At 24.8% G+C, this 24,052-nt stretch overlaps 1 protein-coding gene and 1 long non-coding RNA gene across 4 annotated transcripts; one reads left to right on the top strand and one right to left on the bottom strand.

Moving 5' to 3' along the window:
- Positions 1-450: 450 nt before the first annotated feature.
- On the bottom strand, positions 451-15,075 carry LOC114126205 (glycerophosphocholine phosphodiesterase GPCPD1-like). 3 transcript variants are annotated; one of them, XM_027990096.2, is made up of 17 exons: positions 14,785-15,075; positions 13,401-13,647; positions 11,994-12,163; positions 11,753-11,916; positions 11,528-11,689; positions 10,860-10,967; positions 10,622-10,781; positions 10,409-10,550; positions 9,450-9,681; positions 6,319-6,477; positions 6,078-6,208; positions 5,452-5,587; positions 5,115-5,275; positions 4,075-4,225; positions 1,938-2,062; positions 1,800-1,862; positions 451-1,110 (listed from the first exon to the last, which is right to left on the bottom strand). In XM_027990096.2, exons 2-17 carry the CDS (start codon positions 13,640-13,642, stop codon positions 1,095-1,097), a joined length of 2,322 nt encoding a protein of 773 aa, XP_027845897.1. In that variant the 5' UTR covers positions 13,643-13,647; positions 14,785-15,075; the 3' UTR covers positions 451-1,094. The 3 variants fall into 3 exon arrangements, with proteins under 3 accessions (XP_027845897.1, XP_050062209.1, XP_027845898.1); XM_050206252.1 differs by lacking the exon at positions 14,785-15,075 and adding an exon at positions 14,634-14,778; XM_027990097.2 differs by lacking the exon at positions 13,401-13,647.
- Positions 15,076-15,303: 228 nt separating this feature from the next.
- LOC114126219 (uncharacterized) lies at positions 15,304-17,993 on the top strand. Its single transcript, XR_003592568.2, has 3 exons — positions 15,304-15,565; positions 16,544-16,779; positions 16,856-17,993. It is a non-coding gene; the product is annotated as an uncharacterized LOC114126219 (long non-coding RNA).
- Positions 17,994-24,052: the final 6,059 nt, after the last annotated feature.

Below are 24,052 nucleotides of genomic sequence, written 5' to 3'. Positions count from 1 at the left end.
CAGGAAAATGAGAATCTAAGAAAACATTTTCTTTTTTTTATTTCTTTAATATAAACTCGAAATTGTTGGTAAGTCGAATTTTTTTCCCTCTTGAATTTCGAGTTATCGAGTCAACTGTAGTTTGTTTAAAAGTAGATAAATTTACTAATAAAAAAAATTAGTAAAATGAGGTACTAATTTATAGATTACAAGTAACAAGTACTAATATACATAAATATACCCACCATTTTCGTTAGTTGCGACAACACAATGAAATTTAAATGTTGAAAAAATAAGAATAATATAAGTAACTATATAATAGGCATCACTATGCATGGAATACTCAAAATACAGTACTAAAATAGTTGACAATGTACCATTCTCATTTCCCACTATGGACCATTTTAAGCCCTGTAATAAATGAAACAGGTAAATAACAAAATAACCAATATTATACATATTAACACCATATTAATCATAATGATATATCATAATACATATATTGATCATATTAACACCAAATAGATATTATTAATTTAATCAAACAATCACCAAATAATATTTCATAATGTAATCATAAAAACTATATATAATAATTAATAATATTACAAAATAATGGTACTATATGAAAATATTTTTATAATAATTAACAATCATCAAAAACTATTATAACTATGTATAAAAAAATCCCAGGTTCTAGGAATATTGTAATAATTTTGCAAATTGTCATTTATCACGACACTACACTGAGCATACACAGAGTAGATTAATAATAATATATTATATTTAAATTACAGCACCGTACCGCGTTTATACAAAATAATTTGAACATCTATAGTTAAAATGCCAATACAAACAAAAAAAAAATATATATGTTTTAAAAATATTGTTTCTACTAATTTATTTAACCCTAACAATACTTAAATTTAAGCTATGTAGCTTATAAATAATCCCCATTCTTAAAACTGATAGAGTAACTAACAATTATTAATAGTTAATAATATATTAAAATACATTAAATAAAATATATAATATATATTTAATAAAACATAACATGTTTGAATATCATTTTGATTGTTTGTTATTTTTCAAAACTAGATAATGTTTATTTTTGACTAATCTTCTATAGCCCTGAAACAAAAAAATAAAAGAATTACATAACAATAATTAAATTATGTCATAAGAGTGATGGTCTCCATCTATCACTAAGACTAAGGAATTTAATTGTATTCTATTTCTATCATATCTATATTTTATATCAAAAGACACAATAAAGATTTTTAAACATGAAAAAACCATTTAAGGTACCTACTACCATTTAGCTAGCCATAAATAAACCAAAGTGCATAATAAAAACATAAAAAAATGGATACAAAATTCTAAATTCTTATATAGTTTTATAAAGAAAAGTAATTAAAATGGGTACTACATATTAATAAATCAAACAATATATTTAATTATAAATATAGGCTGATACTAAATATTTGTAAATAGTCACTTATTTTAAATAAAATTTAAATTGAGTTTAAGTTTAAATGAGTTAAAAATAAGTAAACATAATAAGATATTAAAATATATAATATTAATTACATTAATACTTAAGATATAAATATAATTATTAAATAGATATGTGTGTAATACTATTAAACATATAAAGATGTTAAAATTGTTTATTTAATTCCCAAAACACAATTAAATGTTTGTAAAGGTATATTTTCCTTTTAATGTCTAGATATAGTGATAGTGTTTATGCTGTTACATTGTTTGTTGCACATGGATCAAAATGCATACTATTTTTTTAGCAATTCTATTATACTTACTTAGATTTTTTGGATAAAGTTGGTTGAACATCCGATTCTAAAGTACCATCATTGCAGTCAAATCTATTAACACGCATGTTTAATATATTAAATACTTAGTCAATTATTTATTCAGAATAAAATATATAGACATATTACTTCTGTTTTCTTGATGGCGTCTTACAATCATTTATTTTTTCATTCCATAATGTTTCTGTAGAAGAACATTGATTCTGAAAACTGGCTTTACCAACATCCATAAAATATCTATTATTATCCTTTTCCTAAAATATAATTCCATTTATTATAATTAATTTAATATAGTATGTATATATATTATATTATAAAAAATATTTTTTTATTTTTTTTTATTTTAATCTTTAATCTTATGAAAAGTGTTCAAGTGTTGACTTACAGCATTTATATATCTTTCTAAAACAGGAAATTATTTCAGAATAAGCAACAAATTTATTTCATATTAAAAGAGTTTTATTTTCAAATTTTAAATCATTTGATCAACTTATTTTTAATTAATAAATAATCAAAATTAAAATCATTAAGATACAAAAAAATATTTATAGTGATTTATCAAACAAGATTAGATGATGAATTTGTTCAAAAACACTATAAAATCATTCAAGTATATTAATATATATTATAAATATTAGGAAGCATATTTACTATTTCACAATTAATTATTTTTTGAAAATTTTAAAAGTAAATTGATTATAAATTTGTTTTATAGAAAATATTTTTTGATAGTTGTATATTTTAAAATAGAGGACGCAATGGTAATACCAGTTACATAAAGCTTGATAGTAATATAATAACATTATACTGAGTAATCTATATAATGTAACATTCATTATTTCAAAAACTATTATCATTGTGAAAATCTTTTTTTTATTATTTTAAAATTTAAATCTTTAATAAAACAACATTTATCTAAAAAAAATAATCCAACTATTCTTTTTTAATTTAATTGTTTACTTGTATAAGAAGATGCATAACTCCTTAATTCAAAACGGAATATTTTTTGAAGTACTTCAATACATAACAATCAAATTTTAGACAAGTAGCGCATGAGTTCTTAGGTATTTTAAGCTTAAATTAACACAGCAGAGTGGAGTGAAGTAGAGTGGTATAGAAATACTCCGTAAAATGTTTGTTAACTATTATGCTTATTTAAATACTTATAGTTAGAGACTGGTATTATAATATGCATTTGTGAATACATACACTCAGTATGCACTACATTGAGAATTAAAAATGTCTGTATTTCAAATCAAGTTAATTCCATAAACCAAATTTTATTTTGCATACATAGTAAAACCTCTCTATAACAGACCCTCTACTAGACGGAATCCTTTTATAACAGAAAAAAACTGTTAGTCCCAAGCGATTCCACTATAGAAAGGTTTTACTGTAGTTGTTTACTGGGCCATATTATGTCGTTATTAGAGCATAAAATATGTATATTTTGTACAACTTTGATAAATAATTATTAATTATTATTAAATCACTTTATCTCTTATTTTTGAAAATTGGAATTTTTAATTACATAACCTACTTCTGAAAAAAAGTTTTACTATCAATTAACTATTATTCGATAAGTAAAATTACTAAAAAAAATTTCTGGAAGTTGTTTAAAATAATTTTTTATAAAAGAGCTTTGTTTGATATACATTACAAATTTTAACTATTTTCTCATTATTTTGTTTAAATTGTTTTACTTATTCTATTGTTTTTTATTTTAAGTATTTATAATTGTAAACAAAAACCAAAATAACAATTCGTTTTATATTGAAGTATTTTGTTATAATTTACATCATACTTGGAACATTTTTAATGCATATAATTTAGTAAGGTATCAGTATGTCGGATTTAATGTAATATAAGGTGCTGATATTTTTTTATAAAAATATAATAAATGTCTTACCATTGAATAACGAATATAATAATTAGTCACTCATTACAATATGGTACTAATGGACCAAATCTAAATTAATATACAAAAATATAATATTTAATCTATGATATGCTTAACAGTAGCTAATTTAATTAAATTGATTGTTATCTGCCAATCATCATTTTATATTTTTAATTTTATCATTTTATTAATATTATATATGTTAACGAGATGAAAGCTTAAACAAACCTAATGAATTAAATAACTATCATATGGAAATTTCTTTTTCTTCAGAAGATTTTAAAACTCGTCAACTATTTAAGTTTATCCAAGCTTCCCCACTGTTTTAAATACATGCTTAAACTAAATATACTCAATGTAACTAACATTATCTTCGCGTAAATGTGGATCATCATTAAGTGATTGTTGGTTGGATAAAAGTATATCATTTTGATCACAATAATTATTGGCAATGAAGACATCAGGATTTTCAGTAGAACAAGACATTTTTTTTTTCAACAACTCAATCTTATCCAACCTATAAAATAAAATTTGAATAAATTAATATAAAATCATGTTTCAAAAAATGTATAGTTATTTGCAAATTATAAAACCAAATAGACTAAAAAATATTTCAAAATAGTATTATCATTAAATCTTAGATAATATCAACGCTGAACTATTAACAAATTTTATAACTTCAGTTACAAGTAAAAGTAAATTACACAAGTTAAATAGACAAAAAATGTTCTTAGTATATATAAGTAGCATTGTTTTTTTTTTTAATAAAAAAACTGAGTAATAACAAAATACAAAACAAAATGAAAAAAAATTTAAAAAATAATACAAAAACAAGAGATTAATTGATAGAAATAATTAAAGAAAAGAAACTCATATTATGATAGAATCCAACAAATTGAACTTATTAATTATTGAGATCAACTTTTTAGAGAGATACAATTTAATTTGAACGCTGAAATGATTACCAGCCGCTGTATTTTAATGAAATTGTAATTTCATATTAAAACGTATACAAAGTTATTCATACATATTTATTTACTCTCTATTTAAATCAATAATTTATGCATTCTATAATTAGATAGTTTACAATTTGGTACATTTAATATTATAAATAATATTTCTGATATTTTTTTATTTCTATAAAATAATTATTTATACTAAACTATACATAGGTATTAAATATATAAGATTTAAATTAGGATAAAAATGAACTTAAAATTACTTTATAAATTATGTCATAGAAAGTATACCATAAAAAAATTTAATTTTTAACTAGTCTCTAATGCCCAACCTTGGATTATAGTATGCTAAATTTTTAAAAGCCATCATACAAAACTTATAAAATTATAATTAAATAATTTGTTTTAACATAAAAGCATTAATGATTATATATAATAACTTATTACTTATCGTATATAACAGCATTCACGCCTAATTTTTTGAATTTATTAGCCACGTCTTTACAATTATTATCATCTCCCCAACAAAATAGAGCGAGTCCAGCTTGTTTGACAATATTTATTTGTAATGGATCACGCAACAAATCTTCAGAGTGAACATTTACTCCCTAAATAGATGTAAAAAATATTACTTTAAAGTTTAAAGTGAAATAATCTCATATTTACAATTTATGTTTAAACTCATACACAAGGTAATTGAAAATAATTATTATTAAATGAATAAATAAAATAACATGCACATTGTATATAATTTAAAAATTGAAAATAAAATCAAGAAATTTACCAATAAATCGTGACAAGTAGCATGATAGACAGCGTTCTGTATAGAATGACATCTAGGATCAGCATATGAAGGGTATCGCACAGTAACACCTTGAGTTAAAAACAATATAGGATACCGATTTTGCTTCATTTTAAGCCTAAACAATTATTAATCATAAATTATAAAATTTTTAAACATACATTTTATTGTATATTTAATACTTTTTTTAAATAGTAAATAAACTGACTATAGTTCCATTTACTTTATTAAACATAAAACTTTAAATACACTCTATATTAAAATTAGTAAAATACCACCAACAAAACATGTTCTGTTGCAAAAAAAAAAAATTAAATAAAAGCAAAGCTATAAATAAAAAGGTCCTTAGAATGCTATTTTAAAATTTTAGAAGAATAAAGTTATCAGTATTATTACATATTAACGGAATTGTTAATAATAACAGATAGTCTTAATTTTTACATTGGTTTTATTTTTATAGTATACAAATTGATAGAACTTTTAAATAAGCATTAATATTTTAATAAACTTATCAAAAATAATAGAAATACTGTTAATTCTAAACAATTTTAATTTAAAAATAAAGATATTATTTTTTTTTTATATAGGTTATAAGTAACATAACTTACATGGTACAGACATCAGGATGAAAACAAGAAAAGACTATACTTCGTGATCCTGCCAATTCAAATGTGGTTTTAAGTATGGTGTCAACAAATAAATTCATGTCGAATGGGTTGTCGAGTTCATATGTTCCATCCTGTAAATGTAATGGTCAATTAAATATAAAACAACTAAAAATTATCATAAAATACAATCATGATATTTATATATATATATATATATTACATAGTTATAATAAATAATAACCTGAAGTTTCATTGTCCATTTCAATTCAATATTAAATCCGACATTGGTATCAACATCTGTAAATGCTTTCTCAAGTTTTGGAAAAGGTTGATAATCATTTCTAACATCATTTAAAAAGTGAGTTTCAGAAAGTGTATAAGGTTCTTTAACATGATAAATCTGAAAATAATTATGAAATTTATTAAGGATAATTATAAATCTTGGATTTATTTTAAAAAAGGCAAAGCATTTTAGCAGGAATCAAATTGTACATGTGCATTATACATAAGTGTGCCCTAATACTCAGTTAAAACAAATACATCATACATTTTTATAATAATTTGTTTAATTCACATTGAATAATATACTTTATTCACTCTATATTCAATGTTTCTAACGCTGGAAGGCTTATAGCTGATTTAAAAATTGAATATAGACATTTTTAAGTTTTAAAATAATTGATTATTAGGTAAAATAGAACCACAAACTTTACATTTATTTATAAATTTAGCACTTCCCCAGTGTAAATCTCAAATTTATTTCTATAAATGTTATAATCTACATTTATTATTCATATATGTTACAATTTGTAAATCTTTAAAAGGGCATCATACACTCAGTGTCGATCTGGCTTATGTTTGGGCACCCAGTACAGTAATTTATAAGGGCCCTCTTATAAAAAGCAAAAAAAGGTTTCTTACATTTATAATATTTATAAACATATAACATACAGGTAATAATTACATTTTCCATGTACACTTAATATGAAATTAAAATTTTTTATCATTAAATAATTAAATAAAATATACAAATTTAAAATAATACTTTTTGATAATATTATAATATACCTAGTAAATAAATAATATATTAAATACTAGTGTTTATAATCAATGGTTCAATGTTAACAAATTAATTCTGGAATCCGAGTCCGGAATTGTGAGTTAACTTAATCTTCTTTTCCGTTTAGATATGGGCCCCTAATATATAAAATGTCCAGGGGCCCCCAGTGATCGCCGGGTAGCCGGGTGTGTCAAACCAACACTGCATATATTAATGTATATTGTTTTCATCTAAAAAGCACTTAATATATTTCAAAATATATGTTCAGCAGTTACAATTTTGTATTGTTATCTTTAATATAAGAGTGAATTGATCTATTATGCAACTTAAAAGTAAAGAGATTATTTGTGTTTTTTTATTGATTTTTTAATTTAAGATATTTTAATTTTTAAGCAAATTATGAGAAATATTAAATATTAATACTTATACCTAGATTAAAATCTTAACTTTCATAAAAATCTAATTTGAAAACACAGTTTATGTTCTTACTTTTTTAGGTTTCGTAATAAATCAATTCAGAGAAGTTTTTTGTATATAAATTAACAATACAAAATAGTAACTACTGTTGAACATATATTTTGATATATTATGTATTAGTAAGGCGAGTATGATGTTATCCTTATATCAATCATATAGTTAATTTTCAAACAGAAAAAATAATTTCCTTACCCATTGCTTTACTTAAATAGTAATTACTAATATTTATATTTTTAAATTTAAATAAAATTTAAATACATCTTATGTTACAATATTATGAGCTGCTAGACAGTATACAGTGGGATATAGTGCATGACTTATACATGAAAATATATAGGCTTTACAAATACTAGTGACTTAATTATCAGATGTATGGTTTGTTACATGATGTATGCTGCAGGCTAACAATATAGTTTATGTTTATCTTAATTAGTTAATGTATGTCTTTGAACAATGATTTAAAGTATTATGGTAGCCCAAAAAGTTATGTTCAGAAGAACTATAAGAAATTTATATTAATTATAGAATATGAAGAGATCCTATAATTATTAGTAACATTTAACAATCGAAACTTAAAAAAGGTAATTATAATGATGTGTGATTTTTACAAATGAATGTGGTTAATAACTAAATGTAATAAAATACTAAATTACAACTATATTATATCAAATTAAAATTACACAACATTTTTTAAACTTTAGGTGAGTAAAACTAATCTGCCTAGTCTTTGTTTTCTCTACTCAATAGGCAACAGTCTTGAAAACTGATTGCTAGTTTCATATTGATGATGATTTGATGAGCTACTTTACCATGGTAATTGTAAGATCAATAATTTAAATCATATTTTGGACTAAGAAATAAACCAAATTTAATCAATAATTTTTTAAGTAGGTACATGGCTGATATTTTTGTGGTATCAAAATTTGTATTCATAATTTTTGATGATTTAAGTATTCATTAAAACTTTTAAAAAACATTGATTAAATATTGTTAATTATAATACATAGTATCAAAATAATTAATTTCATTAAATTTCAATTAAGTATTTAATTTATTTTTAAAAGAGGAATTAAAATAAAGTTGATTGTATAATTAAACAATTATTGTAAATAAAAATTATTTCAAACGGATAAATAATTATTAGAATAGATAAATAAATGGTGATTTTTCATATTTCTAAAACATAAATTGTTCTCAATTCTGTGTAATTTTTTTTATAAAAAAACATTCATTATTTCAAAAGATATGAGCATTTAAAAAATACTTATTTTCAACATAATTTAAAATTGTTACATAACAGCATTCTTGAAAAAACTTAATTACTTACTATTTTTTATTAGTCATATTATTTATAGGTATATTGTATCATTTTTACTTTTTTGAATGACAAACTACATTCTTAACTTCTTATTCCAAAACAGAATATTTTTTGGAGCGCTAGAATGTATAAAAATTAAATATTTTGAGTTATAAGTATTTAAATTTTAAAGTATAGGTAAGCAAAGTGAAGTAGGGAAAACATTAATATAAAAAAAAATGTTGATCCACTACAACACTGGTTTTTAAAACTTTAAATACATATAAGTAACTACTTAAAAATAACTAATCAATTACTTGATCAAAATTTGTTTTAACACAAATAATACAAATAATATTCTGCTTCAAAATAAAAAATAAAAAATAAATATCGTCATACACAGTAACTACTAAAAAAAAAGCAATAAAAGCACAAACAATAATGTAAAAAAATATTTAAAAGAGTGTTAATAGTTTTAAATTAAAAGCAGTATGTAATAATGCATACACATTTTAAATAGTTGATTTTAAATAATTACTTTTAACTTTTGTAATTGTTCGAAAGTAAAATCTTTCAATGGAATTTGAACCATTTCAACTTCTTCAGCTAAAAGATTAGTTTTTGATTTTATTGCCATTGATACTACAAAATCATGATTAATAATTGGTACCAAATCTTTTGTCAGTTGTACATCAAACTCAACTAAATCAGCCCCTTTATTTGCTGCCTCTTTTAATGATGCTATTGTATTCTCACGAATATGAGAACAACTACAAAAATAATTAAAATTAATAATTACATTTTGTTTTTAAATTTCTGTTCATAAATAATAAATGTGTATTTAAAAATATTATGAAAATTGCTGAAAAAAAAACAATTTAAAGTAATATATAAAAGATATATTGCATAATAGTTTAAAACTTATCTATTTCTTAATTAATAACTATTATTTAAACAGTAGAATTTTGGTTTCATAAAATAGTATTAATCTTTAAAACCAGCACTTTAAATGAAGATAATTAAAGCCTAGGACTACTATCTATATTCTGTCCACCAAAAGAACGGTACTTGCTTATGCATCCAAATGAACCAGTACCACTGTCTTGTGTTAAAATTCTCCTACCATGCAGCAACTGCCAACTACTGGTGAATTCCAAATTTTTGCCGTTTAAGCAATGGCATACGATGGGTGGCATTCAAACAGGTATTATAGTAGAAATACACGGTAATAGAAATTTTTTAGTCACTGCCCAGTTGGGTTTTTTTAGTGGACTGAATAAAGTTTTTTCATATTTGTATAGAAAGATGTAGAACAATAAGAGTGATCTATGAATATGGTTTAATACACTAAGAGATATAATAAAAATAATTTAAAAAATATTTTGAGTGCATAAGATCATACATATTTTGAGATTTATAAATATTATAATATCTTAAGCCTTAGTGATTACTAATTACATACTATATATTTAACAGTATTATTAAATTAAAACTTACTCTGACAAAATTTGTTTAAATGATGAACCTGATCCTCTATGACCAATATCTAATGGAAAATGGGAACTTTTCCAATCTGTCAATCTTAGTACTTCTAAAGTGCACTTGATATCTTTTGTTGGTTTTATAATTAAATAATCAACTATAATTACAAACATAAAAACATTTTAATACTAAAATAAATTACTTTTAGGAGCATATTAATAAATATACTTTTAAGTTCTCCTATTGGCTTATGACGAACACTGGTAATGGGAGATATAATTATTCCATTGCTATATTTCATATTACTTGGTAATACGTGAGTAAAACCAATGTGATAAGGAGGTTCTTCAGAAGATTCTTTATGGAGATAAAAATCAAATAGGTATCCCTGTAAAAATTAAGCGCATAAGCTAATTGTCATTAACAAACATTAATCAAATATTAATTTTGGAAACAATGTACTTACAACACAACTGAAATTGTACATTTTTGTTTGAAATAAATGAAAAGTATTTTCTTGCATAATAGTTCCAAACTGATTTTGATGCTTAAAACTGTGACCACCAGGAATATCCTAAAATTATTTATTACATCATATTAGTACACTAATATTACAAAAATATATTTATTTAAAAACTGTGTTAATTTAATTAAAAAATAAGTATGTTGAAGACAAACATTGTTTAAAAAATAAAAATGTCTAATTATACTATTAAATATTATATAAATGTTTAGTTAATAAATTGGTAAGTACAATTCTCATACTGATTTCTTGTATGCATAATTTTTGAGAAAACATAAATCTATTAAATTAATATAGAATGTTAAATTTACAATATTAAAATATGTAAATACACATATGTAGGCATAACATTATATGTATAAACTTAAATTCTTAGCCATGTCTTTGAAGTTTTATTTAAAGTGATTTTAATATCAATTTAATAATTTCAGCAAACAGTTGAATACTTAAAAATTAAAATACAAATCGATTTGATTTTTTTTTTAAAGTGTTAAATTTTACAGTGATAAATTACCTCAAAAATCTTTAAAATCTAAATCTTAAAGTAATATATATTCTATAAGCTAATTTGTGATTAACTTTTTCAGAAACCGTAAAAAATATATATTTACCACACATTCTACATATGGCCATCCAAATTGTTTCTCAATATAATCAGTTCCTTGTGAGCTAGAATCTTCAAGTATGACATTACTTGTATTAGGAGACGAGTCCCCAGAATCAGCTGACAGTTTAGAAAGAGGTACAGGTGTCATTTTTACACTAACTAAACTCTAAAAAGTATAAATAATATTTATAGTATGCAAACTAATCTAATTCATATAATAATTTACTACCATTTTGTTTTGTAGTTTAGAGTTCCAAAATTTAATAGGAGTATCAAATAATTTAAACTGAATAGCACATTCTGTAGTCAAAAACCCTTTGCTGATTTGATTTTTATCATCCATACCATACATATCACTTTGTAGGGCACAATCACTGCTTGATATTTGAGTTTCTAAGATAAATATATTTATTATTTTAATATTTTCTATTCTTATATTTTATTATAATTTATCAATATAATTAACATACCATTTTGTACACGTCTAGGTTCCTGCTGAGACTCCCACGAATGAACAAAAATATGCCTTTGTGTAATAAATTCACCGTCAGGTTCTACAATATATGCCATGAAATAACGAAAGAATATTTCTTTTTCTGGTGGCAAATGTACAGACCCAGTCCATACGCAGTATTTTCGACTAAAATAACATTAATTAAATAGTACTAATTAAAATAATTAGATATACAATATTACTACATAGGTTGTTTAATATAAGAAAGAATCTATGGTTTAACATATACATGTTTAATAATTAATAAACATAATAATAATAATTATTATTAATAATTAATAATCAACTTAATATCAGTAATACTTTAAAAATTATTATTTTTAATGCATTTTTTCTGAATATAAAAAAAAATTTGAATGTAGAACTACAAATGTATATCATACTTCATAAAAATAAACAAAATATTATGAACAATGAAAAAAATATTCTTAGATTATTCACTGCTGTTAGAAGGCAAGTAAAAACTAATCAATGTGCTAGAAGTGGCTTGTAGATTGTAGTTTAAAGACTCCTAGATTAGAGTATCATTATATAAAATACATAAATCAAGTCTGTGCATATGTATTATATTGCCATATTGGTATATATTGAAAAAATAAGACACACATTTGTTATTCATTATAACATTTGTAGTTAAGATCATATTTTAAGTTTACAACGTTAATTTGAATGCATGCTATTTAAAGGTCCTTAACTCTAAGTCTAATAAACAATCGCTGATAATAGTCACTATTTTAATAAAATCAACTTAGAATGTTATCATCAATAAAAAAAAAAAAAAACAATTAAATTTCTAGATTGGATATACCTACACACCAATGTTCATTTACTTGTTATATATTAAATAATCATTAAAATACCATGACATAAATTTGCAGATATTTTTATTTTTAACATGGTCGAATATATTTCTACACCACAGTTTTAACTTTTTAGTACTATTAATAGTATATTCAACTATAACGAGGGAAAATTTCAATTTCAGTATATCAAATATTGGAAAATACCAGGAATAAAATTTAAATTTATCAAGTTTCTAGTTTAATTTACTATACTATTCATTATAATGAATAGTCTGAATAGCATATATTTAAATATAAATAATTTCACTAAATATAACAGATGAAATTTGACTTATGTTTAATACAAGAATTACATTTATCTATTTTCTCAAAGTTAAATTTTACTCAAAAATTGTACATATTAAAGAAAATCCAATCAAAATTATAGATACACAAGTGAAAATTTAAGTATTTCAAATGTTTGAAGATATACGTATATTAGGTAGTTAATTAAAATATTATACCTATGTTAATATGATCATTATTTAAAATCAATAATTTGGAAATTATAATCAACATACTTTTTTCTAATACGTATCACATTTGTGTTATTTAGAACGAAAGCCTTGTTCACTTCCCAATCGCCTAGGGTTGAGCAATTACCAGATACACAAATATATTGTCCAGTTATTGTTTCAGCTTCAACAGTAAATGTTTTGAGTATTGACTTATCCATTTCTTTAGATGATCTTGGTACAGAATGAAGCTTTGTATCTGATAAATGTTTGGCGTTTGGTTGGTCTTGTTCAAACCATTGTTGCATATTATCTAATAAGTAAATATTCATCAAAATTGTAAAGGATAAAATACATTTAATACTGATATCTAATGATTATTTTAAATAATATACCTAATAGGAAAATTAAAAAAATATATATTATGATTTAAATAGTTTTGTGAAACCTATTAAGATGAATAGCTAATAAGTAATAATAATTAAGTATTTAAGTAAACAACATTTAAAGCTTATAATACCAAGATAATTGATAGTAAAATACTTAATATAAATCATAATTATCATATCATATAAAAATTATTTTATTATTTATTCACTTGCCAAATACCTAGTTAGATTATATTTTCTTTTGTATGAGAAGATGACATTAAAAATAAAAAAACAAATGCTATTTTTTTTAATTTCAACTTCTTATACTTAGGTACTATTTATACACCATAAGTATAAATCATAATTAATGCTATGTCCAGCAAGTGTGTTGAAAAACATAACGATTTGTATTTTGATGCGTTAAACATACCACACTGTGTTAAAACAACATGGTTAGAATAGAAATCGCACACTCACTGTATTCACGTAGGATATAGTAAAATACTTATTAAATATAAAGGGAAATAAATTATTTACACATGTGCTTGTCATAAAAACAAACGTTTGTAAGAACTTAATACTTTTTGAAAACCTATAACCATGTGAATCAATCAGTTTCAATAATTTATCTTGAGGTGTTTTATGCTAAGTATCATTGGCATTTTTAAATTTAAAAATCACTAAACAAGACAATACCTATCTAAATAATAAATAACTTTATAATATTAATTGTCCATGAAAGATGTTCACGACAAACCAAATAAATACACAGTACCTAACATACCTATACCTAATTTCAAAATATTAAAATGACGATCCACGATTATCTCCCCCTTCTAACCGTAGTGGACTAAGGAAGTTTAAAACATTTGAAAATTCGATAAAAGGAAATACGATAAATGTTAAATACAGTAGCGTTTACTGTTACCTCGAAACAATGTCCAAGTCCAAATAAATAACGATCGAATGAAATCGTGATACTACCGAGTTGGTAGATTTTCAAAAATGAATAAGATGACGGACCTCAACACGTCTTATGCCGTATGGCAAGTATTTAATATTTAAACGGAATATATTACCTCCGGGCACCGTCTTCACAAAGTCAAAGTCTTCAGTCTCGTTCGTCTTTCCGTCACGATTTACCGATGAGTTGGAAAAGGAGGGAATGGGCGACACCCGCGCTCGACCAAATGATATGCACGTCGTCGTCGTTCAAGGTTTATAGATTATAATCTATAAACCTTGGTCGTCGTTGTTGTCGTTGCCCGTTAGCCTTATCGCTGGAGCATCGAGATTCGGTTGTACAACCAGAAGAACGGGGCGACACTTGGGTAAAACTCCGTCTCCAGTGCGAAATACTTGAAAAAAATCCAAAAGACTGCGTAATTATATTATAGTCGCAGAATAGCGTAGAATATTAATGGGACAAATTAAGACGATTACGAATCTACTAATTGCGGTTTCACGAAGCATGTCTTGGCACTTCACTACTTCGGCGGCAATGTGTACGATCGCTATCATCCACAGATTTCTAAATAGAAGTCTGTGTTATCATCACTTTCGTTATCGTGGTTGCGGACCGCGATTATTTCTCATCGATTACACCACTCCGCGAGTAATCCTACCGACTGATTGGTCCCCGTCACAATCACGCAACGAGCTGCCATATTATAATAATATAATATCAAACCAGATTCTTTGGACTCATTTTTATTATTTTTCCCTAGTTATTTCTCTAAATTATTTTCTATTTAATGAAAATTAAAGATATGAAATATACTTGTAATCTAGTCATTATTAAACACTTTTAAAAATTTAAAAAATCTACTTGTTTATATTAGGTTGTACAGATAAAATGAGGTATGAAAGATGAACAATTAATAATTAATGCTTTATGGAAAAGTAAAAATTGTATTATTATTCATTTTTTAAAACAAATATTTAATATTTAACAACATTTTTTTTTTAAATCAATGGCGCTCTAATGGGGTGGGGGGGGGACATTGGCATGCTCTGGGCCTCGCACTTACACTTGCATTTTTTTTAAAAACTATACCTAATGCAGGAATGATTTATATTATTATGCATTATACAATATCATTATCATTATGATTAATGACATTTTCCTCATCGACTATCAACATTATTTAATTTTCAACGACTAATAGACTATAGACTGGCATAAAATAAGATAAATAACTGGCATAGACCTTTTGCAGAAGGACAAACTTTTAATAATCATATTGTTGGTATCATAAAATGACTGTCGTGTTTGAAAACAATGTATGAATTTACAGTTATTACTGACAGATACTAATAGCCAAGACATACATGGTATTGATTTGTTTAATGAGATAAAAATATTTTGTCATTTCTTAAATTTAAAAAAAAAAGTTCATTGGACTGTTTTGATATTTTAAATATGACTTGTAATTCTTTTTCAAATATTTCTATAGCTTTGAGAATCATGCTTACAATACCAATAACTAGAGCTAGTGCCAAAAGAAATTTTTCAAAACTAAAAATTATTAAAAATACTCTGGTTAAAGAAATACTTTCTGACCTTGCCATCATTTTGATTGAAAATGAAATTTGTGAAAATCTGGATTATGATAATTTAATCACAACATTTTAGTAGCAAAAACTAGAAAATTAATTTTATTTAAATTTTTGTATCTGTAAATCCAATTTTTTTTTTTATTTTTATATGATATAATAATAAATTGAATGACTAATAATATAATAATTCAAATTAATATTTAATAAAAAGTTTTTTTTTGGGGTAAAATAAAAAATTATTATTATAACACTTTTTATTTATATAAATATATAATATAGGTATTTAGGTTGTTGGTGAGAACTAGGATGGTCTTGCAAGTTTCATGAACTGCCATGTTTAAAAGTTAAGATAAGCAGTCTTATTAAAAGTACAATCTAATATAATAAAACTTGGTAAAATCATTTTTATAATTTGTCAGCTGGAGTTGAAATCATACTTGGTTACAATAGTTACATTTGAATTCACCCATAAACACTCAGAAAAATCCTGTTGAATTTGACATTTATCTTAACAAGTAGGTATAATTTAATTTAATTTATTATTCTGAGTGAAAAATACCTATGTTAACTATTATGTATTGTTTTCTATAGGTTGTTGATATTGATAATGGTCAAATAATATCAAGAGTGCGTAATATAGTGCATGGCTTAAGATGAACAGGTTACGAAACACAGCTGTGATTATTGAGGCTCTAGTCTGACAACCTAGCGCTCCATGCGGTACTATTTAACTTTATTTATATTTTTCCTTGGACCATGATACTTTTTGAATTTTGCGGCAATTTCTGAATTCTGACATGTATTTTAGTTTCAACTAACCTGGTAAAGAACACAATATTTTAAGATTTTTATGAGATTTGTTTTGATTTTTTACATAAATAAACAATTATAATACATAAATATAACACGGATAATATAAAACATTTATTAACACATTTTTTAAACATTTATTAACCTAACTATATACAAGTTTAGAAAGTTTCTTTTTGGCTCTATTAATTTAATTTAATTTTTGATTTTCAATATATGTAAATTGCCTCATGCGCATTGTTATATACATGGTGAAAATATCTGTAATCATTTCACTTTTGTGAATAGAACATGAAAATGTCAGGCTTGTCACATGATGAAAAAATTCATTATAAGTATTTTCAAAAACATCACCAGCACTTGCATGTTTACAAAAGCAAGTTTCCAATACTTTTAATATTTTGTAAAAGTTACCACTAGGATGAGTTAAAAATCCTTTACTTTTTAAATTTACCAACTCTGATTCCATACCTAAGTTACCATCATTCTTTAAATTTTTTAAACATACTTCACACTTAGATTTTTTGCACAGTCATCTAGCTAAGTACCTGCAGATTTAATTAAAAATTTATTAGAAATTTATGTAAGAAATAATATTAAATCATCTTTACTCTCCTAAATAGTAAACCACACATTCAAAAACTGAACTTTTTGTATAATCGTCAGGGCTGCTACCGTTACTAAAATTTAAAAAAGTGAGAAAAGTGACATTTTTTGGGAAAAAAGTGACTAATTTTTCTATAAAAAGTGACTAGATTTTTTTCACAAAATATCATATTATCACTTAATTGGATACCAGATTTAAAATTGAACGATTAAAATAAATTAAAATGGTATGTTCAACTTCAATATATTACTTTGATTACAAGTTTCTGATAGGTACCTACCTAGTTTTTTTCTACCTAGCTAAGTCCCTGCTTTTAATGAATCAAGTTACATTATGTTGTCATTAATTAATATTATATTATTTAATCAGTCTTCCTTGACCTTATAACTTAGTTATTTTATTGACTTACAATTAATAATAAAAGAAACATTATTTATATTTTAACAAAACATTTTAATGTTTATTCAAATTTATTACAAATGTTTACAATTATTATCAATTCATCTTGGACTTTTTGTTCAACTTCGTTATTATGTTATTCTTCCTTTTTTCAATTTTTTTTTGAATATACACTGTTTCTGTCTCTTTTTCACGTTCTTCATTCCTTAATTTAGTAGCAGTTTCGACCATACTCTGAGCTATTTTCATTTCAACTACATCATTTTTTTCAATCGCTTTTTTTAATCTAACATTAGCATCATGTAGCAATTTATCAGCTGCTTTTTTATGATGATCCTGATGTTTTTGTGCAGACTTAAGCTGGTCTTCCAATTTAATGATATTTTTTTCACAATTATTTATCTCTTCAAGATTTTTTTTCCATTTATTTTCTTCTTCTTCTTCTTTCAATTTCTGCCTGTTAGATTCTTCAAATTCTTTTTTTTTGCTTTTCTAGCATTGACATATACTTTTGCTTAGCTAACTGTGCAGCAATTAAAAGCTTCTTGTCAATAAGCACTAAATCAGGTCGATTGTGAAAATTTTTTATGCCTTGTTTTATATTGAGTCGAGCATTTAACATGCGACAAGACATAGCAGTTTTATCTTCAGTCAAAACATTACCAGACACAGAAAATTGACGTTCTATATCAGCGCTGCCATGAGATAATGTTAATGCTGCCTTTACAACTTTTGTAATAAAAGGATATTTTTGATCACCAAAATTATTTTTTATATCAAATATATTATTCCAGTAGTGATCAATGCGATTATTAAGCGGAATAGTTGTTTTTTCTAATCTCAACAATCTCCATTCATCAATTAATAAACTAGAGTCAAATTTAAAAGGCATAAATTCAGAAATTTTGACTATGTATCTTATACTTCTATCCACCTTCAGTTCATTTGGTTGTAAACAAGAAAAATATTTTATTTTAGTTGCATGATTGAAAGAACTTTTTTCTAAAATGTGACAACCAGCTGCTTTGTAATGAGTCTGCACATTCTTCAAAAACATTATTTTTTTTTTTTCATCAAAAGTTGCTAATATTTCTGAAACATTATCAGGCAATTCAATTGAGTTTAGTGGTTTTAGATTTTCATTTATAAATAGTGAATCGTTATTATTCCATGTACTTAATGCTGTTTCTTTGCAAACTTTTCCTCCAATAGTAATTAAAAGTTTCCAAAGTTCATCGTACATTACATGTATCAAAGGTTCTTGACGCTGAAATGTCAATGTGAACTGTTGTAACATTTTTGCGCTATTTACAACAAAAATAATTTCCGGTTTTAATTCGACTAGTTTTATAAATGAAGATATTTTTAAAAATTTTGGAGTTCTTAAGATTTCATTTCTATGTTTGGGTACAAATATTTTAAAGTAATGCATTAATGCTTCCCATTGTTCTAATATTCTTTCAGCTGCTGCACCTAATGTAAGCCAACGCGAAGAACAGTGTTTTATAAATCGGTGGGCTGGAATTCCTTTTTCAGTCTGAATGACTGAATAATCTTCCCATCGCTTGGGCCACCCTTTAAAAAAATAATAAACAAGTATAACAAATTCTGATACATCGGATCCATAACTGTCAAGACCTTTAAGAAAAGCATTGTGTACTATATGGATATTGCATGAACCAATATCAATTAGTTCATGACCTCTAATAGATTTTATTCCTTCATTTACAAGTCGAAACACTTTTTTATTAACGTTTGGTCCATCTGAGCCTAACATTAGTAACTTTTCTTTGGGAAGGTCTGCATTGTCTAATGCCAACATCAAATATTCTTCAATCTTTACCGCTGTGGCAGAAGCAATAAAAAAAGTTTCTAAATGGCTTACAACAATCTCTTTCTTTGTGTTACACCAATAATGTACTGCAACTTGTAACTCTTTTTTACTTTCAGAGTTGGTGGTTTCATCGTACATAAGCGTATAGTATGTTGAATGGTTTTGAATTCCATCTAAAACAATCTGTCTGAAATGAGGACCTAAAGCATCAGTAATTAGGTAAGACATCTTTGAGCGACTTAGACTAAATTTATCAGGAACTGCATTTGGAAACATAGCTTTAAATAATTCTACTAGTCCATCACATGAACTGCCTGACATATTGCACAATACACTCTTCATGGTCCACATAAGTTCAGCTTTAGAAGCATCTGCTTGCTTACAGTATACACTAAGTTCCAGATTACCAGAACTAGAAGGCATGACAGTTGTTGACTCATTAAATTCTGTCGTTGTAGCGCTTGATGATTTTGACACTAGACTAAGGTGTAACTGTTTTAAATTCAACTTACTTTTACAATTATCTTTGTGTTTGTCAGTTATAGAGTGCTGCAAGAGGGCTTGATATCCTTTTTTTTCACATTGGATATTGTTCGAACAAACAATACAAAATATTTGTGTTTTGTCGACTTCCTTAGCAATAGCCCATTCTGATATCTTGTAACCAAGACTATCAGTTTTTTCAAACCACACTTTATTCACAGTACACTTTCCCATTTTACTGGAGATTTTAGTTTTATAACCTTTGAGTTCAAATTACAACTTACAAGTGAAAGTTAAACACTGAACCAGTAAACCGTAATAAAATAAAACGTATGTTATGCTAGGCTAACTATACAAAAAATAGTGATAATAGATAATAACAAATATGACTATTATATTAATTAATAATATTACAATCATATTCATAGTATATTAATTTAATATTCTATTATTAGTTTTGTTCTGCTATCTATGGTTCATGCACAATCTTATTTCCAGTGCTAACAACATACAAATAAAATTTAGGCATGTTAACAGAATATATGATATGATATTTTCAAAACAATTTTTATGATTTTTTTGTATTCAACTTTGTTAATTTGAATATCTAGATTAAAAAAAAATATATCTCCTATTGTTACACAAAATAGTGACAATAAGTGACTATTTTTATGAAAAAGCAAAAAAAGTGACAAAAGGTGACAGTATTTCAAAAAAGTGATAAAAGTGACAAAAAGTGACTTGGTAGCAGCCCTGAATCGTGCTCTAAAAATATGTCTTCACAGTCCCAGTTCTTATCTTCAATTATCAAGTCTAATTTACTCTTCATGTTTTTAATTTTTTCTTCACGCAATGATTCATTTGAAATAAGATCTTTAAAGTCGCAAATTTCAAGTACTGGTTTTTGGACTGTAAAGTATGTATGTAAATATTATATAAAGCACTTATTAAGTATAGGTTATAATATATACCTATTTAAATGATTTACCTTCATCAATTGTACAGTTACCACTTTTAGGTGGTTTTATTAGAGAAGATACAGTCAACATTCTATATAATTGTAAAAATGTTGGCGTAGACAGGTGGTCGTTAGGACCAGAAACTTAACGTATTATACCAAAAAATCTCTTTAGACAATTATATGTTAGTAGATGGTCAATCTTTAAAATTAAATATTTCATACTTCCAGTTTATTCTGATTCATTTTAGCAGTTAATACAAATGAAAAATTACAATTGTCCAACAGATTTTTGAAAGTTCGATGCTAGATTTAATTGTTACTCTCAATCTATCAGTTGTTTGCTGAGCTAAAAATTCATTTGAAGATATGAGTTCATCTATAACTTTTGACTCCCAAGAATCTAACCATTTCATTGCATTTTCAACAATCTAAGTACATTATTTCAAAATTGGGCATGAATTAATTAATGAAGTAGTATTCTTAACATTTAGGTAAAAATATTTCCACAAAGTTTTGTTAACACAATATATAAAAACATTACTTTAACATTACCCTATTTTTATATTATTATAGTTTTGAACGATAAACCACAAAAGCATCATGCAACATAAATATTTGAACATAAGACACAAAACAGCTATATCTAATGTCAAGTACCAACAAACAAATATTTGTTAAACATAAAGAAAAACCTCAAAATCATAAGAATTTTTTCTAATTCCTTCTGCAGGAAATTTACGATTTAACGCATCAAATAAATTATTTATAAACAAGGTAAATTGTTCTGTTTTTTCAAAATGTATAAGATTTTTTTCATTTCTATTCCTATAAAATTGCATACCTACAGCCATTGAATTACTGAAAAGCTAACATCATAAGTATTGAAATTAGTTGATGATTTTTAATATCACTGTTATTTAAAACATTTCTAAATTATATATCAGATTTATCTGAGTTGCAAACTTAACTTTCATTTTTGATAAATTAGTTAAGTATATATGATTCCTAGTAATTTTTGGACATACTTTCCCTAGTTTATTTTCATCAAGCCCGAACACTTCAGAAAAATGTTCCCATTTTACTAATGATTTGGAAGGATCCAACTTCATTTATAACACATAATGTAAGTATATAAAAAACATTTTTATGTATTTATATTACCTTTAAAAATTTTTTTTCGTATCAGCGATTACATATCATCTTAATGAGGTGAGGTGTATCACTAAAAACAAAAACTTTTCTAGTTTCATCAAATGGATTACAAAAAAAATTATTTGTGTTCCCTATCTTTCTTGAAATGCCTAAGTTATTCCACATGGTCCTATTTGTACTGGCCCCGTCAGTAGTTAGTCCCAAAAACTGTGCTCCTGCATCCTCTAATAACATTATTGCTTTCACTACTAATTTGGTCAAATCCATTCCTTAAAATTGTTTAAATTTTTGTATATTAAATCTGCATTTTTCTAATCAATTATAATTTATATACCTTTTACTGGACCTTTGGAGGCAAACACTGCAATAGGTTGTGTAAAATTATTTGCAAGACTAGACCACATAAAGACCAAACCATGATCTGCTTTTTGAGTGTCTCTACTTGGAAGTTCTCCCCCAAAATCTTCCAATCCTGTATAACTCAATGTACGACTGTTGACTGATATACTTGATCTCAGATATACCTCATTTAATAGCAAAATTCCTTTTCTTTGATTGTCACTTTTACTTGACATTTTTTTCAGAAGCTTAAAGAAATTAAGGTCAAATCCACATTCATTATTAATTGCCAAAAGATACTTTCTAACAGTTTTTATACAGGGAAGTGGAAGTATGTTTTGGTTTCTTAGAAATCTATATCCACTCGGGCTTCTAAAAATTATTAATTTGTTTGATTATTTATTCATATTATATTTTGTAATAACTTACCTAATCTGTAAAATTAAGCATAATAGAATCCAGTTATCGCTATATCTTCTCTGATTCTTACATGTAACTTTAGCAGCATTAAAAATTTCATTGACTAAATTAGATTGACAGCCAGGTAAATTAGATTTCTGAAGTAATTCATTTATAATGTCGTTGATGAGACTTGGGATATTTTAGCTTTGATATTATTCAACTGCAATTTCAAATTTTTAATTGTTTTATGTGCTCTTGAGAACTTCTGGCTTACAATTTTTTTGGACTTAAGAATTTTTTTGAATTTGCTTTTTTTGCTTGATGTTAAAGGTACTCTTAAAGACTTTCCAGCTGACAATATTTTGAACTTTTTATTTATTGTGTATTTCAATCTATTACACCATACACATAATTGGTTATTTAAAACACAATGAAATTAGAAATGTTATTATTTTAAAATTAATTTATTAATGAAAATTTTAAGTGTTTCAGAATTTAATACCTGGCACGATCTTCTATCATATTTAAGTAATTTTCATGTCTCCAGTGACCATTGAATTCTATAAATTGAGAGCCAAAAGAAGTTTTTACTTTTTTGTCAGTTTTCACACCTCAACAAACTTTAAATTTTACAAGTATATTAGCATGTATTCGACATTCAATATTTCATCATAATTATTTATTTCAACCTGTGATAACTTAATTTGTTTCTCATTAAGGTAAAATATTGGCTCAGAATCTATAAATATATTTTTTATGGAAAAAGTTAAGTTAGTATCAGAAGTACACATATTTTTTTTT

Source organism: Aphis gossypii, chromosome X (genome assembly GCF_020184175.1).
Source record: "Aphis gossypii isolate Hap1 chromosome X, ASM2018417v2, whole genome shotgun sequence".
Classification (NCBI taxonomy): domain Eukaryota; kingdom Metazoa; phylum Arthropoda; class Insecta; order Hemiptera; family Aphididae; genus Aphis; species Aphis gossypii.
The sequence above is the reverse complement of the archived record's forward strand: the minus strand, read 5'-3'. Positions and strand labels throughout refer to the sequence as shown.